The following is a 23,491-nucleotide window of genomic DNA, read 5'->3' on the forward strand; positions in this document are numbered from 1 at the left end:
CAAAAAAAAAAAAATAGCAAAAAGAAATTTCAACCCTCCAATCAAATGGTGAAGAACCAGAATGTTAAGCAGATATCTCATTAGCATTATCAGAGGCTACTCCAAGATTTTATTTTATTTTTATTTTTAAAACTAATATTAGCACTGAATTATATTCTAATATAGACAATAGACATTAGCAGAGGAAGATATGTGAATTATGTGACCTGAAAATTCTTTCAACCAAGGCATAACTGCATTTACTTTAAGAAAGATACAGAAAAAAAAAAGGTGGGAAAAAACAAAGAAACAAAAAAACTAGTTCCTGACCTCTCATTTCCAAAATGAGACAGGCCACTTCTACTTACATATACCTGTTTTGTCACTTGTATGATGATGGTATGGTGGATATATTCTTTCCTTTTTGATTGAAGTCCCAAACTGACTGTACATCAGGACCGGCTAAAAACAGGCTTTCAGTATGCTGTGCAGGGATTGAGTTTCCAGGAGCCTGATCTTTCCTGCAATGTTAAACGAGATCAATGATAAGTCGATTTTGATTGCACCGTAAATATCGTATGGAATCATTAAGGAGCAAGCAATATTTGAAAGAGGGAAACATAAATTTAATCAGTGATGTCAAATGAAATGAGAAGAAACAAGAGTACTGCACTACAACATCAACTTGAGTTTCTTACGGGAATTCTTGTTCACCATCCAAAATCACAAGAGTAATGCTACATTACGAATAGATTTCACGAAATTTAACATGAATGCTAACCCCGGCTCTGAGATTAGCATTCCCAGCGCCAGGGTCAGCATTCGTGTCAAATTTCGTGAAATCTGCTCATTATAGCATTATTCAAATCACAAATATCTTTGATTTTGAGGACCTGATTCTATTCAATTCTTTTCCTTTTTCAATAACTCATCTTTGTGACTATTTCAGCCAGAAATACTCAATTTTATGATTAATGCAAAACCAGCCAGGAATACTCAATTTAATGATTTACACAAAACCAGCCAGGAATACTTAATTTTTATGATTTGCACAAGACCAGCCAACAAAAGCTTATTCTCGATGGTCGAAATCTATTTCAGAGCCAGGTTGGATCTGATTTATCAAGTTATTAGTCACCAGTTGTGCCCAAGAAATAAGTAGCTTCCTCCTGCTATTACCAATCATATTGAAAATTATTTCAGACATTTAATGAAGAAATATAGGGATAGGAAGAAAGATTTGCACATGATCTTTATTGATTTAAAAGAGGCATAGGACAAAGATACCTAAGAAGATCCTTTGGTAGATTAAAAAAATAATAAAAAAAGGCTATTACTAAATACATAGACCTAATAAAAGTTATGTATAATAGTTTGTCACTGTCATTAGAATGGTAGGAGAAGAGACTAGAGAGTTCCACACTATTATAGGTCCATGTCAAGGTTTAACAATAAGTCATTACTTGTTTACTTAAGTTATGAATGTACTAACTACGCATATTCAAGATCAGATCCGTTGGTGAATGTTGTTTGCAGATGATGTGGCCCAGAGTAAAGAAGATGACAATTTAAAGTCCAAGGCTTTCAAGTTAAGCCAGGCAAAAATAGAATATATAAAATGTGATTTTAGTAATAAAGTGAGTAGATATGAGAGAGGTGATCCAAGATGGAATCATCCCTTGAAGACTTACCAAAGGTAAAAGAAACCAGAGATTAAAGACTCTGTTCGTAATAATCAAGTGCCTTTTTAGTTTTCGGTCAAAATCAAAAGTCTTTTAAACTGTCTTAGAAGTTTTAAATATTTATTAGAGTGTTTAAGGTTTTGGCTTCCATGATCACCACTTGGGTTTTTGCGAGAATTTACAAGTCTTGGTCTTTTAGATAATATACTATAGGTCTTTATAAAAAGAGCATTGATGAAAGAAGGCAATGAATACATACTGAAAATTTATCTTCTTTTAAAGTTTCATGAGATGAAAATCAATTTTAGATGTGATGCCTATAAATTTTTAGGATTAATTCTTACCAGTATAATGCTAGTAACCTATCTTAGACTCAAATCAACTTTTTTTTTTTAGCCAGCTGTCCTGCATCAAGGGGTTAAGATGGGTAATACTAAAATTATTATAAGTTTTTGAGCTTTATCATCCAAGAGATCACTGAACTTGTAAGCGTCACACACAGGATTAAGGCAAGATGAGTAAAATAGAAACAAACTTTTGGAGTTTTATGTGATCATAAAATAACTCTTAGGTTGAAAAATGAGTTTTATGGAACAGATTGTTACGCCAAATATGAAGTATAGGTCAAAATGTTGGGTGATTAAGAAACAATTTGCTCAAAAGTAAAGTGTCGCTGAGATGAGAATGTTGAGATAGATGTAAGTGTTACCAGGATAAAAATATTAATAAATAAATTTATCCAGAATAAATTGAGAGCGGCACCTACTAAGAATCAATCAAAATGGTATGGTCATGCGATGACAAGGTTAGAGCCCCAATATATACTTTAAACCGATTGTCCTGGATGCACCACCACACACAATAAGGTGATGGTGAATGCGAATGAAGTCCAAGAGCCAAGGTAAAAGAAAAAAAAAAGGGTTCATCCCTTAGACGATTGGTAGATGTACCATAAGAAAGATGGAAGCTCTCTATATGGAGGGTTAAAGAAAAGGAAAAGCAAAAGGTAGACCTAAAATATGCAAAAACTTACAAAATTATATATCCGAGCTTAGTTTATCTAGCCTGTTGGTCCTTGACAGAGTAGCAGGAAAGAGACGGATTCATGTAGTCGACCCTAAAACTAATGGCTTGTTGCTGCTATCATTGTTTTGGAAAATATTTTAGAAAGAAAAAGTGATGAAAACTAGAGAATCATAAAAGTAAAGAGCCTTAACTGCGGCTAACTAAGCAGAAGATACAAAGCCGTAAAGGAGATAGGCCTCGAAGAAAAAAGGAAAATAAAAAATGTCAAGACACAAACTGGCATTTGCGTCTTTTATATGGAAAGTAGGGAAATCTACTAGCCACGTTGATAGGAATGATGGCCAATATCACATATTTAACAATAAAAAGTTCCATAAGATCTCAGGTTGACCATGCTTAATTGATCTCATGTCATACTTCACAAAAAATAAATTTGAGGAAGAAAATTGAACATTGGATTTTATTGTCCAAAAGTTTTGGAAGTTCAGGATTCATGATTAGGTTTGGATTGGATAATGTCAGCTCTCATTCTTTTAAAGCAGACCTGAATTTGTTTGTAGATGTTCTCAGAGAATGTAGTTCTGATGTGCACATGTAAAGGTGATTGGAAAGTGTTGGAAAGTTAATCCATGCTAATAAAAAGGTTAATGGACAAATGATAACAGATCAAAAGTTCCAACATCATATAACACACAAACAATGCCAAAGAAACAGAGAAATCGGGGAAGGAGAAATTTACAGTTTAATGATAGCACCATATCAGTTATCAGCAGAGCATTACAAGTCCAATACCAGTGTAATTAAAAGTGAGAAAAACGTTCTCCTAGGCGAGGGAGGCCCCAGCGCCTCAACACCCCCTGGGCGAGGCGCCTTCAATGAGGCGAGCCCAGGCGAGTGTTCTTTGCCAGCCGCCAGGCATAAAAAAAGCGCGCATGTCCTTTTTTTTTTGGCTATTAGCTCTATATTCAATGCTTTCAATTAGTGTAAATTGAATTTTAAAAAAGCACACTTACTAATAAGGAAGGAAATAAATTTAAGGGAGAAAAATTAGTTGACTTTACAAAAGGCACATTAACTAATATGGGAGTGAGTAAATTTAAGGGAGAAAAACTGAATAATTTTAAAAAAGGCACACATAGGTGAGAAAAACTAGGTGATTTTAAAAAAGCACACTTACTCATAAGGAAAGAAATAAATTTAGGGGGAAAAAACTAAGTGATTTTAAAAAAGGCACTTACTCATAAGGAAGGAAATAAATTTAGAGAGAAAAACTAGGTGATTTAAGTATACTGGTAATTTTTTTAAATAATAATGAGTGAATTAAGAGATTAACTTATTAATTAAAGAAAATTGAAGCGGCAACAAAAGTTACACTCTAAATCTAGTGATAGAGTTGAAGCTAGGTTAGATGACGGGGATAATGATGCTTAGAATTAAATGACTCAAGAAGATAGAATTTGCACTCTTAAAACTTGAGTAGTTCTAGACATCTAAGAAATGTTTTTCTTGACTTTATATTATGATTTGTTTGACTTAATGCTTTACTTTGCTTGACTTAAATTATTCCAAAAATTATATATATATATATATATATATATAGTAGTTATTTATTAACTAACGCTTTACTTTGCTCGGACGTGCGCCTTTCGTGGTGCCTCTCGCCTCGGGCAATAAAATGTCTTAGCGCCTTAGGCGCCCAACGCTTTTAATTACACTATCTAGTAGTTCTTTTAGAGAGTTCAATATCAAAATAGGTTTAGAAAATCAAGTCAGATAACCGATAACAAATAAATCAAAGGAAGAAGATAAATACAAAACTTGAAAACTTATATAGATCTAGAGTGACCTTCACCAATAATCAAGTGGTTAAAGCTCAATTGACATCGACAAACTCCCAAGCCCCAGACAAGGCTGGAATAAATATGAAGGAAAAAGGAAAAGACTGAAAATTAAAAATCTACATCTCTAAGACACAAATTATTTAGGATTAAAGAGTATGGAAGGTTTCTTATGAAGATAGGCTTTTATGAAGTCAGAGCATAAACCTTTATGAGAGGCAGAGAGCAAAGAATAAAAAGAAGGAACTAGTGAAAGGGCTAACATAAGACCAAGGTTGTCACAAGCGTAAGGCGCATCTAGGCATAAGGGGGTCCTGGGGCCTAGGCGCAAGGTACAGGTGCACGCCCGATTAACACTAGGCGCACCAGTCACCACTAAAGAAAATTGAAAAATTAGAAATAGTAAAGTGATTCTTTTCCTTTTTTAATAATAAAGTGAGTAGATATGAGAGAGGTGATCCAAGATGGAATCATCCCTTGAAGACTTACCAGAGGAAAAAGAAACCAGAGATTAAAGACTCTGTTCGTTTTAATCAAGTGCCTTTTTAGTTTCCAGTCAAAATCAAAAGTCTTTTAAATTGTCTTAGAAGTTTTAAATATTTATTAGAGTGTTTAAGGTTTTGGCTTCCATGATCACCACTTGGGTTTTTGCGAGAATTTACAAGTCTTGGTCTTTTAGATAATATACTATAGGTCTTTATAAAAAGAGCATTGATGAAAGAAGGAAGGCAATGAATACATACTGAAAATTTGTCTTCTTTTAAAGTTTCATGAGATGCAAATCAATCTTAGATGTGATGCTTATAAATTTTTAGGAATAATTCTTACCAGTATAATGCTAGTAACCTATCTTCGACTCAAATCAACTTTTTTTTTAGCCTACTGTCCTGCATCAAGGGGTTAAGACGGGTAATACTAAAATTATTAGAAGTTTTCGAGCTTTATCATCCAAGAGATCACTAAACTTGTAGGCGTCACACATAGGATTAAAGCAAGATGAGTAAAATAGAGGTGAAATTTTGGAGTTTTATGTGATCATAAAATAACTCTTAGGTTGAAAGATGAGTTTTATGGAACAAATTGTTACGCTAAATATGAAGTATAGGTCAAAATGTTGGGTGGTTAAGAAACAATTTAGTCAAAGGTTAAGTGTTGCTGAGATGAGAATGTTGAGATAGATGTAAGGTGTTACCAGGATAAAAATATTAATAAATAAATTTATCCTGAATATATTGAAAGCGGCACCCATTAAGAATAAATCAAAATGGTATGGTCATGAGATGCCAAGGTTACAGCCTCAATATATGCTTTAAACTGACTGTCCTGGATACACCACCACACTTAATAAGATGATGGTGAATGCGAATGAAGTCCAAGAGCCAAGGTAAAAGAAAAAAAATGGGTTCATCCCTTAGACGATTGGTAGATGTACCATAAGAAAGATGGAAGCTCTCTATATGGAGGGTTAAAGAAAAAGAAAAAGAAAAAGAAAAAGTAGACCTAAAATATGCAGAAACTTACAAAATTATATATCCGAGCTAAGTTTATCTCGCCCGTTGGTCCTTGGTAGAGCAAAAGGAAAGAGATGGATTCATGTAGTCGACCCTAAAACTAATGGCTTGTTGCTGCTATCATTGTTTTGGAAAATATTTTAGAAAGAAAAAGTGATGAAAACTAGAGAATCATAAAAGTAAAGAGCCTTAACTGCGGCTAACTAAGCAGAAGATACAAAGCCGTAAAGGAGATAGGCCTCGAAGAAAAAAAAAAGGAAAATAAAAAATGTCAAGACACAAACTGGAATTTGCGTCTGTTATATGGAAAGTAGGGAAATCTACTAGCCACGTTGATAGGAATGATGGCCAATATCACATATTTAACAATAAAAAGTTCCATAAGATCTCAGGTTGACCATGCTTAATTGATCTCATGTCATACTTCACAAAAAATAAATTTGAGGAAGAAAGTTGAACATTGGATTTTATTGTCCAAAAGTTTTGGTGGTTCAGGATTCATGATTAGGTTTGGATTGGATAATGTCAGCTCTCATTCTTTTAAAGCAGACCTGAATTTGTTTGTAGATGTTCTCAGAGAATGTAGCTCTGATGTGCACATGTAAAGGTGATTGGAAAGTGTTGGAAAGTTAATCCACACTAATAAAAAGGTTAATGGACAAATGATAACAGATCAAAAGTTCCAACATCATATAACACAAACAATGCCAAAGAAACAGAGAAATTGGGGAAGGCGAAATTTACAGTTTAATGATAGCACCATAAAAAAAAAAAATTAGTTATCAGCAGAGCATTACAAGTCCAATGCTAGTGTAATTAAAAACGAGAAAAACGCTCGCCTAGGCGCTTAAGTGAGACTAGGCGAGGCCCCAACGCCTCAACACCCCTTGGGTGAGGCGCCTTCAATGAGGCGAGCTTAGGCAAGTGCTTTTTGCCAGGTGCCAAGCATAAAAAAGGCACACCTGTCCTTTTTTCTGGCTATTAGCTTTATATTCAATGCTTTCAATTAGTGTTAATTGGAATTTTAAAAAGGCACACTTACTAATAAGGAAGGAAATAAATTTTGGGGAAAAAAATTAGGTGACTTTACAAAAGGCACATTACCTAATAAGGGAGAAAGTAAATTTAAGGGAGAAAAACTAAATAATTTTAAAAAAACACACATACTAATAAGGAAAGAAATTTAGGTGAGAAAAACTAGGTGATTTTAAAAAAAACACACTTACTTATAAAGAAGGAAATAAATTTAGGGGAGAAAAACTAGGTGATTTTAACAGTGTAGTTAGAATCATACGGTTCTCGAATCTTACGATTCATATAGTTTTTCATCCATAACGGTTCGAACCTTTAAAAGAATCGAAATTGATCTAGAAACGTGAATGAATCGTTTGAATCTGTCTCGAATCGGTCGAATCGATATGAACCGAGAAGATCAACGATTCCTAGTTAATACAAGTTTGAATTAAAAAAAAAAGAAAATCAAAGGAAAAGGAAGAATAAAAAGAGTAAGAAACATAGGAGGAAGAATAAGTTTTGTTGTTTTATTCCAACATCCTCAACAAAGGCATTTTATACCATCTCTTCATCTTTCTTGACATTCTTCTCTTTTTCTCTTAAATTCTTTATTATAATGTATGCGATCAACTATTTTAATTATTATAAAAGCTTTTTAAATTAGTGATTATTTAATTAATCTTTAAATTTGTTATCCAAAAACAAATTCAAAGATTAATTAAAAGATAATGCTTTTTTTTTTAATTTTAATATCAAATTAATTTGTTATCTTAAAACTCTTGTTATGGAAAGAAATCTTTTTAATTTAAAAACTAATCTTTAACATAATTTAATCTTTTTGTGATTATTCTATTAATTTTTAAATCTGAACTATTTTTGAAATAACTAATGTTTTTTTTAAATATATATAGGTTTGCTTAATACTTGAAAATGTCTTCTAAGCTCAAAACAGGATCTCAAACTAAGAAACTGTCTTCCAAACTAGTTTATATTTAATTCATGACTTAGAATTTTTATTTTTTTATTTTTTATATAATCATGTTAATATATATATGACTTTGAAATGTTTGAACCGAATCTTACGATTCGATTCACAAATTTAGAATTTCGATTAACGATTCGAATCTTGATTTGACTACCTTGGATTTTAAAAAAAGACACACTTACTCATAAGGAAGGAAATAAATTTAAGAGAGAAAAACTAGGCGACTTAAGTATACTGGTAATTTTTTTAAAAAATAATGAGTGAATTAAGAGATTAACTTATTAATTAGAGAAAATTGAAGAGGTAACAAAAGTTACACTCTAAATCTAGTGAAAGAGTTGAAGCTAGGTTAGATGACGAGGATGATGATGCTTAGAATTAAATGACTCAAGAAGATAAAATTTGCACTCTAAAAACTCTAGTTCTAGACATCTAAGAAATGTTTTTCTTGACTTTATGTTATGATTTGTTTAACTTAATGCTTTGCTTTGCTTGACTTAAATTATTCCAAAATTTATATAAATATATATATAGTAATTATTTATTAACTAACACTTTACATTGCTTGGACGTGTGCCTGTCGTGGCGCCTCTCACCTCGGGCAATAAAATGTCTCAGTGCCTTAAGGGCGCATAGCGCTTTTAATTACAATGTCCAATAGTTCTTTTAGAGAGTTCAATATCAAAATAGGTTTAGAAAATCAAGTCCGATAACCAATAACAAATAAATCAAAGGAAGAAGATAAATACAAAACTTGAAAACTGAGATAGATCTAGAGTGACCTTCACCAATAATCAAGTGATTAAAGCTCAATTGACATTGACAGTCTCCCAAGACCCCAAACAAGGCTGGAATGAATATGAAGGAAAAGGGAAAAGACTGAAAATTAAAAATCTACAACTCTAAGACGAACAAATTATTTAGGATTAAAGAGTATGGAAGGTTTCTTATGAAGATAGGCTTTTATGAATTAAGAGCATAAACCTTTATGAAAGGCAGAGAGCAAAGAATAAAAAGAAGGAACTCAAGAAAAAGCCTCACCTAAGAAAGGCTAACATAAGACACAAAAGTGACAAAACCATTAAGCTTGCGGGGGAAATATATTAAAGCATGTTAGGTTGAGCCTACATGCCCATTTTGAGTAAAAGTATATTTTAAAAATTTTGGTTAAGTGGCAAGTCAAGATTTGGATGACTTAACGAGTTGAAGATCAAAGCTATACAGCAAAGTGACACTTCGCTCAAGCCTCCTCAATCAATGCACAGTGCACATTGTGATGCTTCCCAAAATTGCCACATTATGTTTTTCTTTCTAAATCGTGTTCAAAGAATTTAATTCACCGGCTGAAAGTAAATTGCATTCCTGTTTTCCTTAATGATTTGGCTATAATCATATTTGGCAGATAAAAATATATCCTTTCCTTCAAATTTCAGATAGACTATGATAAGAAGCCAAAACTAAACTCTGTATCATGCTCTCCTTTATATTATTGGCTTATAGACATGGCATAGCATTAGAGTCATGCGCATATCAAGCTAGGAGAAGTAAATCCACAGTTCTAATTTTGTTTTTCTTCAAGTTATAATTAAGTCTGGAGTCTTCAATTCAGTATTTCATTGGGTAAGGTCCAGAATGAACAAGCAGAAATTGGGAAGCTAAATGCTAATGTCTATGTCCGGATAAAATATCAAGAACCCAAAGAATGATAGGAGGTATACTCTGTCAATCATAAACTCAAAAAGAAGGAACAGTAAAAAAGGGATAAACTTAACAGGCATATCTCATCAATAACACCAGACTGGGACATTGCATATGGACTATAGATTACTTACTTGGACCAACGATTCGCAGAAGGTAGATCAAAAGGAAGGCCAGTTTCTGTGCAGTTCAGATTGGGATATCCCATCTCATTCCTAGCAGATTTATCCATTATATTAAGGGGAAGCATATGACTTTCTTCATTAACTGGCATTGGCTTGAATAGACTCTCTTGTGTCCATATTTCATTCTCATTTAAAGCATGACCAAATGGATTAAACGTCCCATCATTCTGATAATTAGCACCATGTGCATTCAGAGAAGAGTGGTTGCTGGGAAGAGAATGATTTTTCACTGCAGCTTGTGATATCATAGGACTGTTCGCCAAGGGATGCACCATATCATCTTGGTTTGATTTCTTAAGCCCAAGAGGTGAAAACCGACTAGAAGGCCTGGGCACCAAACCCAGCACATCTTGAGCCGATGGAGTGCCCCACAGTTGCCATGTATTTTGTTCATTTGGACTATTTGCCTCACTCTTTGCTTTCCTGGTCTGTGGAGGCTGGCCAATTGCAGCATGTTCAGAGATGCGTGATCTGGAAAAGGGTGATTCTATTGGAGATGGCTTGCTCACATCTGCAAGGGTAGATATACTTTCTAGGTATGGCGGTTCTTCTAACTTATTCTGTGCATCATAGCCAAAAACCAAGTCTGGAGGAAAAATGTCCAGTGAATCAGAAACTGGGCCAAGTAAGACAGAAGGATCAGGGACATAGCATGGTTCTCCAAAAATTTCTGCTTCTTCCAGTGTAGAATTTACTTCTTGTCCATTATATATAGGGTCAGAAGGCGATAAACGACAACTCCTATCGTCACCAATTGAGCCACTCACGGCAGGATAGATGCTAAAAGGCAACTGTTGCATGGGTTTGATTTGGTTGTCTACAGAATGACGATGCAACGCTCTTTGATCAGTCATCTGTGAACTCTGAGCTTCTGACAAGCCATTTGGGTTCAAATAGTTGGTGTTATTCATATCATTACATGGAGAAACAGCTGAAGAACAGGTAAACAGATGATGCCACGATTTCTTAGGAGCCGGAGCCTGCTGAGCCCTCACCTCTGATCCAACCTAGAAAGAGGATAAGGGGCCAATAATGTTCAAAGGTATGCGATACTAAAATAGTCTATAATTATGCACATACTTGAAACAAAGCAGTCATATGGAAACATAAAACTGGACAAGTATGGATAGCAAACTCACAGCTTTGTTGAAGCTTGACTTTGAGATCCTATCATCTGGAGTCAAAGTGGATTTTCCAGCTACATGACTGGCAAATTGAGTGTCTTTCCTGATAGAAGAACTCTGTGTGTGATCCATGTATCCAGTTGAAGGTTTGCTCACTTTGGCAACAGCAGCACTTTGAGCATTTCTACCAAAAAGGTAAGACCCATTGAAACCTCGCGAAGATGATAGGAAAGATCCCTTCACACGATCAAAATACTTGTGTCGGCTTCCTGTCGCTGTTTTTGTCACATTTCCAGCTTCCAATGCCTGCAGTTTATATTTGTCTGCCATTGTTTTTATCGTCTCCTTCCGCTCATTCTCACTCTTCTTATCAAACTCGTGTTTCTTCTCATTCTCTCTACTAGCTCTCCTCTCACATTCCTCAACATCAGAGTTGCTTTTACTCGAGCCCTTGTCCTTATCCTTGTCCTTCCTTCTCTCTTGCCTCTTCTTGTCAGACTCCTTTCTCTTCTCTCTATCCCCATCATGCCCGGGGCCCCTCGAATGAATTCTCTCAGCTTCCAAAATCTCATCCCTCAACTTCCTTCTTTCTTCCACCAATCGCGCAACCTCTTCCCTCTGCTTTCTCTCCTCTTGTTCCAGCATTTCCTTTTCCAACCTGGCCTGCCTCTTCTCTTCAGCTTTCCTTCTAGATTTCTCACTTCTACTCTCCTGACAATTCCCAACATTCTCTCTTCTCCTCAACAACCCTTTGTTATCCCCATCATCCGCATCCTCACTCAAAGAACCACCTCTGAAAATCTTCCTCAAAATCCACCGAACACTCACAAAGAAACAAGACATCAACTTACAAACAAAGATCAAAGCACCACAATAAGACTTCTCCGTCATGCAACGATCATCACCCCCATCACTATTTCCAGCCCTATACCTCGGAACAGGGCTACTCCAATTTCCATTACCCTCCGCCGCCCAATCCTGCCCACAAATCCAACCATGGATGCCTGAGCTGGGAGCCACCCCACCAGGAAGATCAAGCACAGGGCGCTTCGACACATGTCCACAACAAAAGCACATAAACCGCCCACCAGCAGGATTCTGATCCCTGTACGGCGTCAGACAATTCCGGCAGCATCTAGTAGCCGTCTTCCGGAGCTTATGAAGCTCAAGCGCCTCAGCACGACGCCGCTCACGGATGCGAGCCGAGCGGCGAGCTCGCCAAACAGATAGCTGTGGCATGAGAATCTCATACCAGAACGCCGTCACAAGGAGCACGCTGAGACAAGCAACACGCGGTGACGTTATCTCAAACCGCAGATGCGGTGGCAAGAGCTGCGACAACGCCCACAGTGCCATCAACGGGATCACCAGCCATGGCAGCATCGTTGCCAGCCTTCGCGACCACCGCTGAACCACGCACAGTATACACATTATCCACAAACCCTAGTTCTCCAATCCCCGACCACCCAAACTGGAAAACCCTAACCCTAGAACCAGAAATCGAAATCCCAGAACCTCAGGAACCCTAAACAAACCTATGGAAACAGTATGAAGATCAATTTGGAGATGAAAACAAGGGAAATCGAAGGGGATGATTGGAGATTGTTGGAAACCCTAGAACGCAAAATGATGATGATTTGGGGACGACGAAGAAACAAAAGGAAAAATCGAGAATATTTGTCTGTATTTGTATTTTGTCATTTTTGCATTTATCCCCTTGTATTCTTCAAAATTTTAACATTACCATATAATTTATAAATTAATGGACCTCTCTGCAAAAATCCATATGTGTGTATATATATATTTTGCCTTTTGTAATTTTCTAATGATTAACATTTTAAAACTAATTCAACGAACCAAATCAATTCAGTTCGGTTAGTTTGATTATGATTTTATTGAACTATGCTAAAAATTTTATATATGCGTTTGATTTTAGAAAGTTGTTATTTTATTTATTTTTTCAATTCAATTAATAGTCCAGTGTTTTATCTTATCCACATTTTTTTTAAAAAATTATTATTATTTATTATATTTATGTTTTGATGTCCGTCACTAAAATAAAAAAATAATTTTTTCAATGTAATAATAAGTGAAAGTCTGAAACTTTGTATTATCCATTAAAATTAAATATAGATTATCTAGTATTGGTTTTTGTCGTTTCCCGAAACTTTAATTTTTTTTTTATTCTTTAAAAAAAGTAGATAACGAAGTGAAGGTTGATTGTTTTAAATTGTTTCAATGATTTTATCTAATTAAAAATTGATAAATAAATATTTTATATCAAAACGGCAAAACCATATATTATTAATGATTTTTTATTAATTATTAAACATATGTATTTAAATAAATAAATTTAATCACGCAAAATTATACATGGAATTATACATTTTTACAGGGGTAAACATGAAAAAAGAAAAAAAAACATTTTTTTTTATTTTACCATTTCCACTCCTACATCATCATATCAGACTTTGAAGGATTCTTAAACTCTAGATATATTTTTTCCAATTTTTCCAAGCATGAACTTTGAAATCCCAATTCAACAAGAAGACCAGAACTTAAATTTACATGATAACTAATAAGAAATATAAATTTATAAACAAAAGAACAAAGTGGTAAAAGATGTTATTTTGCAGCAATGACATTCTTACAAGCAACTCCTTCAACCTCCACATTCAATCCCCACCAAATTTCTCGACTTCCATTGCTTCAAGCATCAGCCAACAGAGTTTCGGCGCCTTGTGTCGATCCAACAGCTTCAACCTTGCTCGGTTCGCAAGCATGAATGGTAGAACAAATGTCATTTGTCTCGAGGAATTTCTCGCCGTTTACTAGTATTAATGGACCGTACTGCAGGACGATCCTTTTGCACTGTTCATAGAGTTCATTGCATGAGATAACAACGATAATTTTTGGAATAATATCCGAATTGATCCTTATACTTTTCTCTCTCTTCCCTTTTAGTCCCTCTACTCAGAAATACTCCCGACTAGTCATTCTACTTTTGAAAATATGCACACTTAGGGAGAAATGCTCTCCCTCTACTTTTGAAAATGGGACTAAGTGGAGGGACTATGTGGGCCCATATTCAAAAGTAGAATGACTAGTTGGGAACATTTCTCTCTAAGTGGGCACATTTTCAAAAGTAGAGGAACTAGTCAGGAGCATTTCTGAGTATAGGGACTAAAAAAGAAGAAAAAAAAAAAGTAAAGGGACCAAATAGGGTATTATACCATAATTTTTCAATGAAGTTTGGGCTGAAGAAAGTTAAGCTTGATTTAAAGTAGCTGTGGTTACCTCTTGCACATGATTCTCTACCTTGTTGCATTCTTTGAGAAGAAAATGGATGATCTCAAACTGGGTTGATTTCAGATAAAAGAGATTTGAGTCTTCAGTATCAAAACAGCATAAATAATAATAAAGGTCTAATATGTTGAAATCAACAATTTGGTGAGAGAACATGATGGAATACTTTCCAACAACCATGAAAGTTTTGACAAATTTTTCTTCTAATAGACTATAAGCCTTGAAACATATTTTAGTAAAGTCGGAAACAGCTTCCAAAATCAATGTGGGCGTCAAACATATTTAAAAGCAAAGGTGTGTGAATCTTACTTCAAACATATTCTTTGATAGTTATTGTTAACAATTGCATGCATGAAAAAATTCAAATGTCGTAAACAATCCGACAAGAAACGACAAAATTGGGAAGATAGTATTTAATACCTGTGTGTCTGGATCTTTTAGTCTGCTGAGCACCTCATCAACAACTTGACGACAAAGATTGCAGGTATTATTGCTCTTGGATAGAACAACAGATTGTTTCTCACACAGATCAACCTTTTGGCAGAACACTGCAGGGCGTATTATGGAGATCTCATGAAAGAAAAGAGATCCATAGAAGTCCACCAATATAATGCACTGAGAACAAAAGTTTCAATATCATAATGTCACATGAATCAGTACTAAGCATATGAGCATGGAAAGTTCAATTTTGAGCAATTTAAGTTTTATAAGTAATCAGGTGTACCTGCTGCTCAAGGGATGGCAGTCTGGAACATGCCTTCTGAAAATAGGCAATTATCTCTGTCTGGGTCTTGTTTTCGGCAAGAAAAATGGTAGCCTCTGCTGTAAACTCTTCACATAATGTGCATAACTGATAATGATTTCCAACAGCCTCAGAGAGCTTATTTTCACTTCCATGGATATTATACTCTATCATAGTAGTAATAAAAAAACTTCGTCAGACAGACACTCGATTAGGATGAGTGAGAATTGCTATTATTAGGAAAATTTGCTTATATACCCCATAAAAAGTAGATATGGTGTGTATAACTTTGTAAATAATACAATCATGTGTATATCTCAACAAACTTCAGGTTTTTGTATATATACCCTTGTCTACAATAACTCTTATGAAAGATGCCTACATGGCAACTAAATTATAGTTAAAGAGAGAAACACCAAAATTGAGCCTATTAGTTTTGAATTTCTTAAAAAGGCACATGCAAATGAGAACACACATTTCTAGGGGTATATACACAAACATTATTTACAGAGATATACACACTATTTTAAACTTTTTTCCAGATCATTTTGCAAATGCCCCTTCATATTATAAAGTTTGAAGGAAAAAGAATATGCAAGAACAATCATCACAAAGGTAAGAATTCAAAGTGTTGGACTTTAAAAGGCAAATTTTATGCAGCCAATTCTAACCAAAGTCACCTTAACACCATTCACTATATATAAGTATTTCAACAAGTGGCATTTTGTTTCAATGGTGTTAGCATATAGAAGCCTAAACCCTACAAGTATCCAAAAATTAACTCCAGCACATGTAAATGCTATTTACTAGCTGAGTATTGTCTCACTTGTGAAATACCTAGAGTATAGTGGTCAGCTTGCCATGTGAATAAGCATATTCAACAAAAAGCTTTTTTTTATTTTTTGGGAAAGAGGAGCGGGGCGAACCCACTAAAGACCCAGGAACGTGCACAAGCCTCGGTGGAATAAATGGGGATGGGGCCGCGCTCACGTGGGCGCTGGAACCACCCATACACAACCACTATTCACAACTCCCAGAAATGTGCCCTCAGCCGAGAATCGAACTCTCACCACTCGGTGAGAGCTCTATCGGCGACCCGTGTACCAATAGACCCAAAGCTTTTTGTGTTTGTGAGGAGATATTGTAAGATACACCCAAAGCTACACAACTCCACACCAGATATTTGAGGACATATTCCTATTTGTCATTTACTTACATCATGAGATATCAAACAACCTATGAAACACAGACACAGATACAACGATACGACACGACACAGTACGAACATGCCGATATGGTAATTTCTAAAAATTGAGGACAAGGGTACAGGAGGACACGACAATAAATATATATATTATCAGAAAATGTTGTAAGATACACCCAAAAGCTACACAACTCCAAATCAGATATTTGAGGACATATTCCAATTTATCATTTACTTACATCATGAGATGCCATACAAATACAAACATGACCAACACACCAATGTATAACCGCACACCTCAAAGTTAATGCATCATTATCAAAATCTCTCTACTTTTCTTTTTTTCAGATCTATTATGCAAAAGGCTCGAACAACTCATAAAGATCTTTCAATTGCTTACTATTGTTAGCTAGTATCATATAAGTTTGGCACAAAGGTTGTTGTAAATAACTATAAATTACTTATTCTTAGGCATAATCTTAGAGATATTAATAGCTGATTCTTAGGCATAATCTTAGAGATATTATTCTTTGCAATCTTTCCAATTTTAGAGCTACCAAGTTTAGAGCTAAATGCCACCTATATATGTTTGGTTCTAGTTCATCAATGTGAAATATACATTGTCATTCTCTTCTCTTATAACATGGTACCAGAGCTTTAGGGTTCTTGTTTTTGTTTTTGGTATGGGTTTCAACTGACCGGTCCTTATCTGCGCGTGTGTCAACTTCTGGAGACAGTTGGCGTCCTGGCATCTTCTTCTTTGTTTCAGATCTTTTCTGATCTGTTTTCTTAGTTTTGAGGGAGTTGCTTGCTGAGCGGCATTCTTGGCCTTGCTTGCAGTGAAGATTTTTTTTGTGGTTGTTGGTGTCACGTTTGTAGTGGGTGGGGCTGATCTACTTGGTTTATGTTGTGCCAATATGGGTGAAGAGTCAAAGAATGTGGTGGTAATAGATGTTATCCTTGTGTTGTCCCAAGTTATAGATCAGAAGTTAAATGGCTCTAATTATTTGGAATGGAATAATAGCATCAAAATTTATTTAAGGAGTATCTCCAAGGATGATCATTTGACAAAAGATCCACCAATTGATGATGACAAAAAGATAATTTGGTTGCAGGATGATGCTTTGTTGATTTTGCAAATCAGAAACTCCATTGAAAGTGAGGTATTTTCACTTATTAGTCATTGTGAATCTGTTAAGTCTTTAATGGAGTATTTAGAGTTTTTGTATTCTAGTAAAGAGAATATCTCACGCATATATGATGTTTGTAAGGAATTTTATAGGGTTGAACAATAAGAGAAATCATTAATGGCATATTTCATGCACTTCAAGAAAATATATGAGGAACTAAATGTCTTGCTGCCCTTTAACCCTGATGTGAAAGTTCAGCAGGCTCAACGGGAAAAGATGGCTACCATGAGTTTTTTAGCCGGACTTGACTCTAAATTTGAGTTTGCTAAGTCCCAGATTTTATCTAGTGCAGAAATTCCCTCCTTACATGATGCTTTTACTAGGATACTGCGGGTTGATAATAACCCATCTATCACTTCTGTCATTCACACTAATAGTGCACTTGTTAGTCGTGGATCAAAAATAAGGACAAGCTTATGCCAAGAACAATAACAGAAGTGGAAGCACTCAAGGCAGGGATCTGGACTCAGGGGGAATTGTTTGCTATTACTGTCATGAGATAGGACATACAAAGCGACATTGTAGAAAATTACAACATAAGTCGCAGAATCAGAAATTTCACTTAGCTCATGTTGCAGCCACTAATACCTTCCCAAAGTTCCTCTGATAGCACATGTGCAATCTTTGCAGACGAATATGCAAAATTCCTTCAGTATCAAGAAAATTCTAAAGTCTTCATCTCAATCTATCTTCGCAATCGTTGAGTTAGGTAATCCAAGTACATGTCTTATCTCTTCTTTGACCAAATGGGTCATTGACACTGGTGCCATAGATCATATGACAGGTAATCCCACACTCCTATCCAATTTTGAACCTTACACATCTCCATCTAACGTCACTTTGGCAGATGGATCTAGCTCTTGTGTTCTTAGTACCGGCACTTATGATCTAACTCCTTCATTATCATTGTCATCTGTTCTTAATCTACCTGAAATTTCTTTTAATCTCATGTCTGTTAGCAAAATTACTCGTGCCTTGAACTGCTTTGTCTCATTCTTTCCTAATTACATCTTTCAAAATCTTTTGACGAAGAAAATTATTGGTAAGAGACATGAATCGAGGCCTACATTCTGGATACAAAACTGACAAGATCCATTGCTTGTTCATATGTCCTCACTCCCTTTAAAGCTCATTGTCGTTTTGGTCATCCATCCTTACCGATGTTGAAAGAAAAATGTCCTCAGTTTCATGCTTTGTCTTCTTTAGACTGTGAGTCGTGTCATTTTGCTAAACATCATCATTTGAGTTCTCTTCCTCGAGTCAATAAAAGAGCCAACAATTCTCCTTTTGAGTTGGTTCATTCAGATTTTTGGGGTCCGTGTCCTGTTTTGTCCAAACCAAGTTTTAAATTATTTTGTTACTTTTGTTGATGAATTTTCTCAAGTTACTTATCTTTTTTTTATGAAAAATCGTTCTGAGTTATTTACTCATTTCAGTGCCTTTTGTGCGGAAATAAAAACACAATTCAATATTTTTCAAATTCTTTTTAGACTTACATGGTCCAAAATGGCATTCTTCACCAATCATCTTGTGTTGCAATCATCTTGTGTTGATACCCCATCTCAAAATGGAGTAGCTGAACGGAAAAATAGGCATCTCCTTGAAACTGCGAGAGCACTCCTCTTCCAAATGCAAATACCTAAACAGTTTTGGGTAGATGCTATTTTCACAGCCTGTTTCTTGATTAATCGCATGCCTTCCTCTATTCTTAATGGTGAGAGTCCTTATCATATCTTATTTCCCACTAAATCTGAGTTTCCTGTTGAACCTCGAGTTTTTGATAGTACTTGTTTTGTGCGTGATGTCTGACCTCGTCTCACTAAATTGGACCCAAAATCTTTGAAATGTGTTTTTCTTGGATATTCTCGGTTACATAAATGTTATCATTGTTATTCTCCTACCCTTAATCGGTATCTTGTGTCAGTTGATGTTACTTTTCAAGAACATGTTCCATTCTTCTCCTTGCTTTCCACGTCTTCTGGTCCTGTGGAGGATGATGACTTGCTCCTTTATACTGTCAACTCGAATAAGTGACCTTCCTCCATCTCCACCAAAACCCTTATTTGGCATGTGTATTCAAGGCGGGAAAGACCTCCTCCATGTCCTATGCAAATAACTTCAACGCCATTGAAACCTACGATCAGTGATCTTGATTTTCCTATTGCAGTTCGTAAAGGTAAAGGACAGTGCACTTATCCCATTTATCTTTTGTTTCTTATAATCATTTGTCTTCATCTTCTTGTTCTTTTGTTGCATCTCTCGAAGCTACTCCTATTCCCAAAACTATCTCTAAAGCCTTATCCCACCCTGGTTGGCGTACTGCTATGATAGAATAGATGAATGCATTAGAAACTAATGATACTTGGAATTTAGTGGATTTACCTACAGGAAATAAGGATATTGGATGTAAATGGGTGTTCATCGTCAAAGTAAATCCTGATGGTTCTGTTGCTCACCTCAAGGCTCGTCTTGTGGCTAAAGGATATACTCAGACTTATGGTGTGGATTAATTGGATTTTTTTTCTCCTGTGGCAAAGTTAACTTCTGTTCGCTAGTTTATTTCTCTGGCAGCAACATATGATTGGCCTCTACATTAGTTAGACATAAAAAATGCCTTCTTACATGGTGACGTCAATGAAGAAGTGTATATGGAGCAACCACCTGGTTTTGTTACTCAGGGAGAGTTTGGCAGGGTGTGTCATCTTCGGAAATCCTTGTATGGATTGAAACAAAGCCCACGTGCTTGGTTTGGGAAATTTAGTCAAGCTCTTGAAAGTTTTGGAATGACAAAGACTAAGTCAGATCACTCAGTTTTTTATTCTAAATCTGACTCAAGTATCATTCTTCTTGTGGTCTATATTGATGATATGGTCATTATTGGAAGTGATTCTATGGAAATTTCAGCTTTAAAATCCTTTCTTACACTCAATTCCACACCAAAGATCTAGGAGCATTGAAATATTTCTTGGGGGTTGAAGTAATGCGAAGTAAGAAAGGTATTTTCTTATCCCAAAGAAAGTATGTCTTGGATTTATTGACTGACACAGGAAAGTTGGGAGCCAAACCATGCAACACTTCAATGCCTCCTAATTCTCAATTGACAAAGGATGGTGATTTGTTTGAAGATGCCGAGAAGTATAGAAGGTTGATTAGGAAATTGAACTATCTTACAGTGACTCGTCCAGATCTTGCCTACTCTGTTAGTGTAGTGAGTCAATTTATGTCTTCTCCAACAGTTCATCATTGGGCAGCATTGGAGCAGATTTTGTGTTACTTGAAAGGGGCTCCTGGACGTGGCATATTATACAGCAATCATGGACATGGAAACATTGAGTGTCTTTTCTAACACAGGTTGGGTGGGTTCAAAGATAGACTGGCGTTCCACTTTAGGGTATTGTGTGTTTGTTGAGGGAAACTTGGTATCCTGGAAAAGCAAGAAACAAAATGTCGTGTCTCGTTCTAGTGCAGCAGTCTGAATATAGAGCTATGGCACAATCTGTATGTGAAGTTATGTGGATATATCAGTTATTACAAGAAATGGGCCTTAAAACATAAGTTCCAACTGTACTATGGTGTGATAATCAAGCTGCTCTCCATATTGCCACCAATCCTGTGTTTCACGAACGCACTAAACACATTGAGATCGATTGTCACTTCGTTCGTGAAAAGATTCAGCAGAATTTGATTTATGCAAAATATGTAAAAACTGGAGAACAACTTGGAGATATCTTCACCTAGGCTTTTAATGGGGTTCAGATTGACTATATCTGTAACAAGTTGGGCATGATTGATATCTATGCTCAAACTTGAGGGGGAGTGTTGTAAATAACTGTAAATTACTTATTCTTAGGCATAATTTTAGAGATATTAATAGTTGATTCTTAGGCATAATCTTAGAGATATTATTCTTTATAATCTTTCCAATTTTAGAGCTACCAAATTTAGAGCTAAATACCACCTATATATGTTTGGTTCTAATTCATCAATGTGAAATATACTAAATTGTCATTCTCTTCTCTTGTAACAAAGGAATTCATTCATAATAGAAAGCTAGCAGACTGTTTATGGTACAAGACTGCAAAGGCTAATGCCAGTAAATTGAATGCCTTGACAATTAATGACATTGCCATCAGACCGCAAAAGCTTGACATCAAACTCAAAATCCTTGGATAGGATTGAATTCTCAGTACTATAACAGTAGTACACTTCAGATCTTCAAACATAGTTTTGATTTAGCTGATAACTGAACAGATTTAAAAGCTAATAATTTGCTTAGGTTATTCAGACAAAGTAATGCTGTCCATTTTGGATTAGAACTAAGGTAAAGGAAATTTATTGGTCCTCATTTTAATAAGGAAAGACTTGAAGTTCTCCCCGATAGCAAGAGGGATTTAAAAACTTAACAAGGACAAACACTCAACTACCTATATATTTACTTTTTCTCTTTTTTAGGAATGCATGATGGCAAAGTAATTGACAATCATTACCAAGAAGGAATTGCACTCATCATACAGGATTTCAACAATGACTATTCAGATAAGGATAAAAAACAGATTAAGAAGAAGTGGGAATTCACCTGTAATATCAGAGGCCAATAAACCCCTTGCATCAACATCAAAGTAGCTGACAGCCAATATAAACAGAAACAAAACACCAATTTTTTGAGCCATCACCTGGTACCAAAATTCATAAATACGATCACAAAAAAAAAAAACTCTGTAGTGGCAAATGTAGCTAAAAGGTAAAATGAACTTCTAAGCTTGTGGGATCGAAACAAGCACGTAATATATCCATACGCCACAATATGTTAAATAATTTAGAGAGTAAAACCTATCATAAGAATAAAAAACCTCTCTCACAAGTTCACAAGAAAAAAAAAATTAATTTCAGATTATAATACTTAAATACATGAATTAGGCAACCAAAATTTCTGCTTCTCAAACCCAACACAAATGTATAAACTTGATGGCTTTCAATCAAGAATTATAACTAGGGAGGCAAACTAATCTCCAAGTTCACACTCAACAATGTTTTATAGGATCCTGAACAGATGTATCTTTGCTAGATTATATATTTAAAAAAAAAAACAATAACATTAAAAATATTCGCTTAAAGGGATAATATAAAAGTTCCAAAGATCCAAGCATTGAATTTATAACCAGTAAGAAAAATCACAAAAACCATAAGATAAATACATCAAAATCCACTCTTTAACTCCAATTTGTTTTTGTTTACAAAAGATCACAAACAAATTATAAGATTCCCAATTGATATCAATACTTTACCATATAGCAAGAAATCGACATCCAAAATCTACAAACATACAAATCATTATTTTCAAAAAAAAAAAAATAATAATAATAATAATAATAATAACCAAGCAGCATAAAAACAACCCTAATTAGAGGAATTCACAAACCCGATTTATTTCATTGATTGAATACAGAAATTTATGAAATAGGAGAAGAGAAAATACCGTTCTTTGATTCGATTGAAGATGGCAACACGATGGGCTTCGCTTGCTGATCGATTATCCCCAGATCTAGGGTTTATAACTCCGGAAATCAATTAATTGAAGGGGAAGAGCAGGACAAGGCCTAAAAAAAGATAAGGTCGCTTTGGACTGAAAAAAAACCCAAAAGAGCAACAGTATAAAAGATATTACTTAGAAGATGGGGTTGTTTTTGCAAGAACACCCTTTGTAAAAAGCTTGTTATTATTTGAGATTATTTTCACATATACCCCTGAAAAATTTTATTATTATTATTATTATTATTATTATTATTATTTGTTTTCTCTTTATGAGAAATAAATGCCACGCATATGTCATGTTTTGAGATTTTGTGGGCTAATTTAGCTCACCAAACAAACCAATAGCCCAAACTAATGGCTCACCAAAACCATTACTTCACCAACTTATATGCTTAATTCATTAGCTTGAAAGCCATTGTTTTGAGATTTTGTGGGCTAATTTAGCACACCATTCCTCTCTATAAATAGGGGATGA

The 23,491-nt window shown here is 35.1% G+C and overlaps 2 protein-coding genes across 3 annotated transcripts; both read right to left on the minus strand.

The window, feature by feature from the left end:
• Window positions 1-354: 354 nt before the first annotated feature.
• LOC120268982 lies at window positions 355-12,696 on the minus strand. Its single transcript, XM_039276260.1, has 3 exons — window positions 11,058-12,696; window positions 9,868-10,925; window positions 355-500 (listed from the first exon to the last, which is right to left on the minus strand). The coding sequence occupies exons 1-3, from the start codon at window positions 12,471-12,473 to the stop codon at window positions 362-364; spliced, it is 2,613 nt and encodes an 870-aa protein (XP_039132194.1). The 5' UTR covers window positions 12,474-12,696; the 3' UTR covers window positions 355-361.
• An 825-nt stretch (window positions 12,697-13,521) lies between these two features.
• On the minus strand, window positions 13,522-23,090 carry LOC120269519 (prosaposin-like). 2 transcript variants are annotated; one of them, XM_039276858.1, is made up of 6 exons: window positions 22,961-23,090; window positions 22,061-22,157; window positions 15,073-15,257; window positions 14,769-14,963; window positions 14,340-14,399; window positions 13,522-13,913 (listed from the first exon to the last, which is right to left on the minus strand). In XM_039276858.1, exons 2-6 carry the CDS (start codon window positions 22,152-22,154, stop codon window positions 13,752-13,754), a joined length of 696 nt encoding a protein of 231 aa, XP_039132792.1. In that variant the 5' UTR covers window positions 22,155-22,157; window positions 22,961-23,090; the 3' UTR covers window positions 13,522-13,751. The 2 variants fall into 2 exon arrangements, with proteins under 2 accessions (XP_039132792.1, XP_039132793.1); XM_039276859.1 differs by lacking the exon at window positions 14,340-14,399.
• Window positions 23,091-23,491: the final 401 nt, after the last annotated feature.

Source organism: Dioscorea cayenensis, chromosome 9 (assembly GCF_009730915.1).
Source record: "Dioscorea cayenensis subsp. rotundata cultivar TDr96_F1 chromosome 9, TDr96_F1_v2_PseudoChromosome.rev07_lg8_w22 25.fasta, whole genome shotgun sequence".
NCBI lineage: Eukaryota > Viridiplantae > Streptophyta > Magnoliopsida > Dioscoreales > Dioscoreaceae > Dioscorea > Dioscorea cayenensis.

Bases quoted from the DNA above. Each gene is read 5' to 3' on its own strand.
- LOC120268982 (XM_039276260.1), bottom strand. From the start codon at position 12,473: ATGTGTATACTGTGCGTGGTTCAGCGGTGGTCGCGAAGGCTGGCAACG. The intron at 10,926-11,057 runs GTGAGTTTGCTA...TCCTCTTTCTAG, and splicing joins AGTCAAGCTTCAACAAAGCT to GTTGGATCAGAGGTGAGGGC. The intron at 501-9,867 runs GTAAGTAATCTA...TTAACATTGCAG, and splicing joins TCTGCGAATCGTTGGTCCAA to GAAAGATCAGGCTCCTGGAA.
- LOC120269519 (XM_039276858.1), bottom strand. From the start codon at position 22,154: ATGGCTCAAAAAATTGGTGTTTTGTTTCTGTTTATATTGGCTGTCAGC. The intron at 15,258-22,060 runs GTGAATTCCCAC...CTACTATGATAG, and splicing joins ATTGGCCTCTGATATTACAG to AGTATAATATCCATGGAAGT. The intron at 13,914-14,339 runs GTAACCACAGCT...CTCTATGAACAG, and splicing joins TAGAGAATCATGTGCAAGAG to TGCAAAAGGATCGTCCTGCA.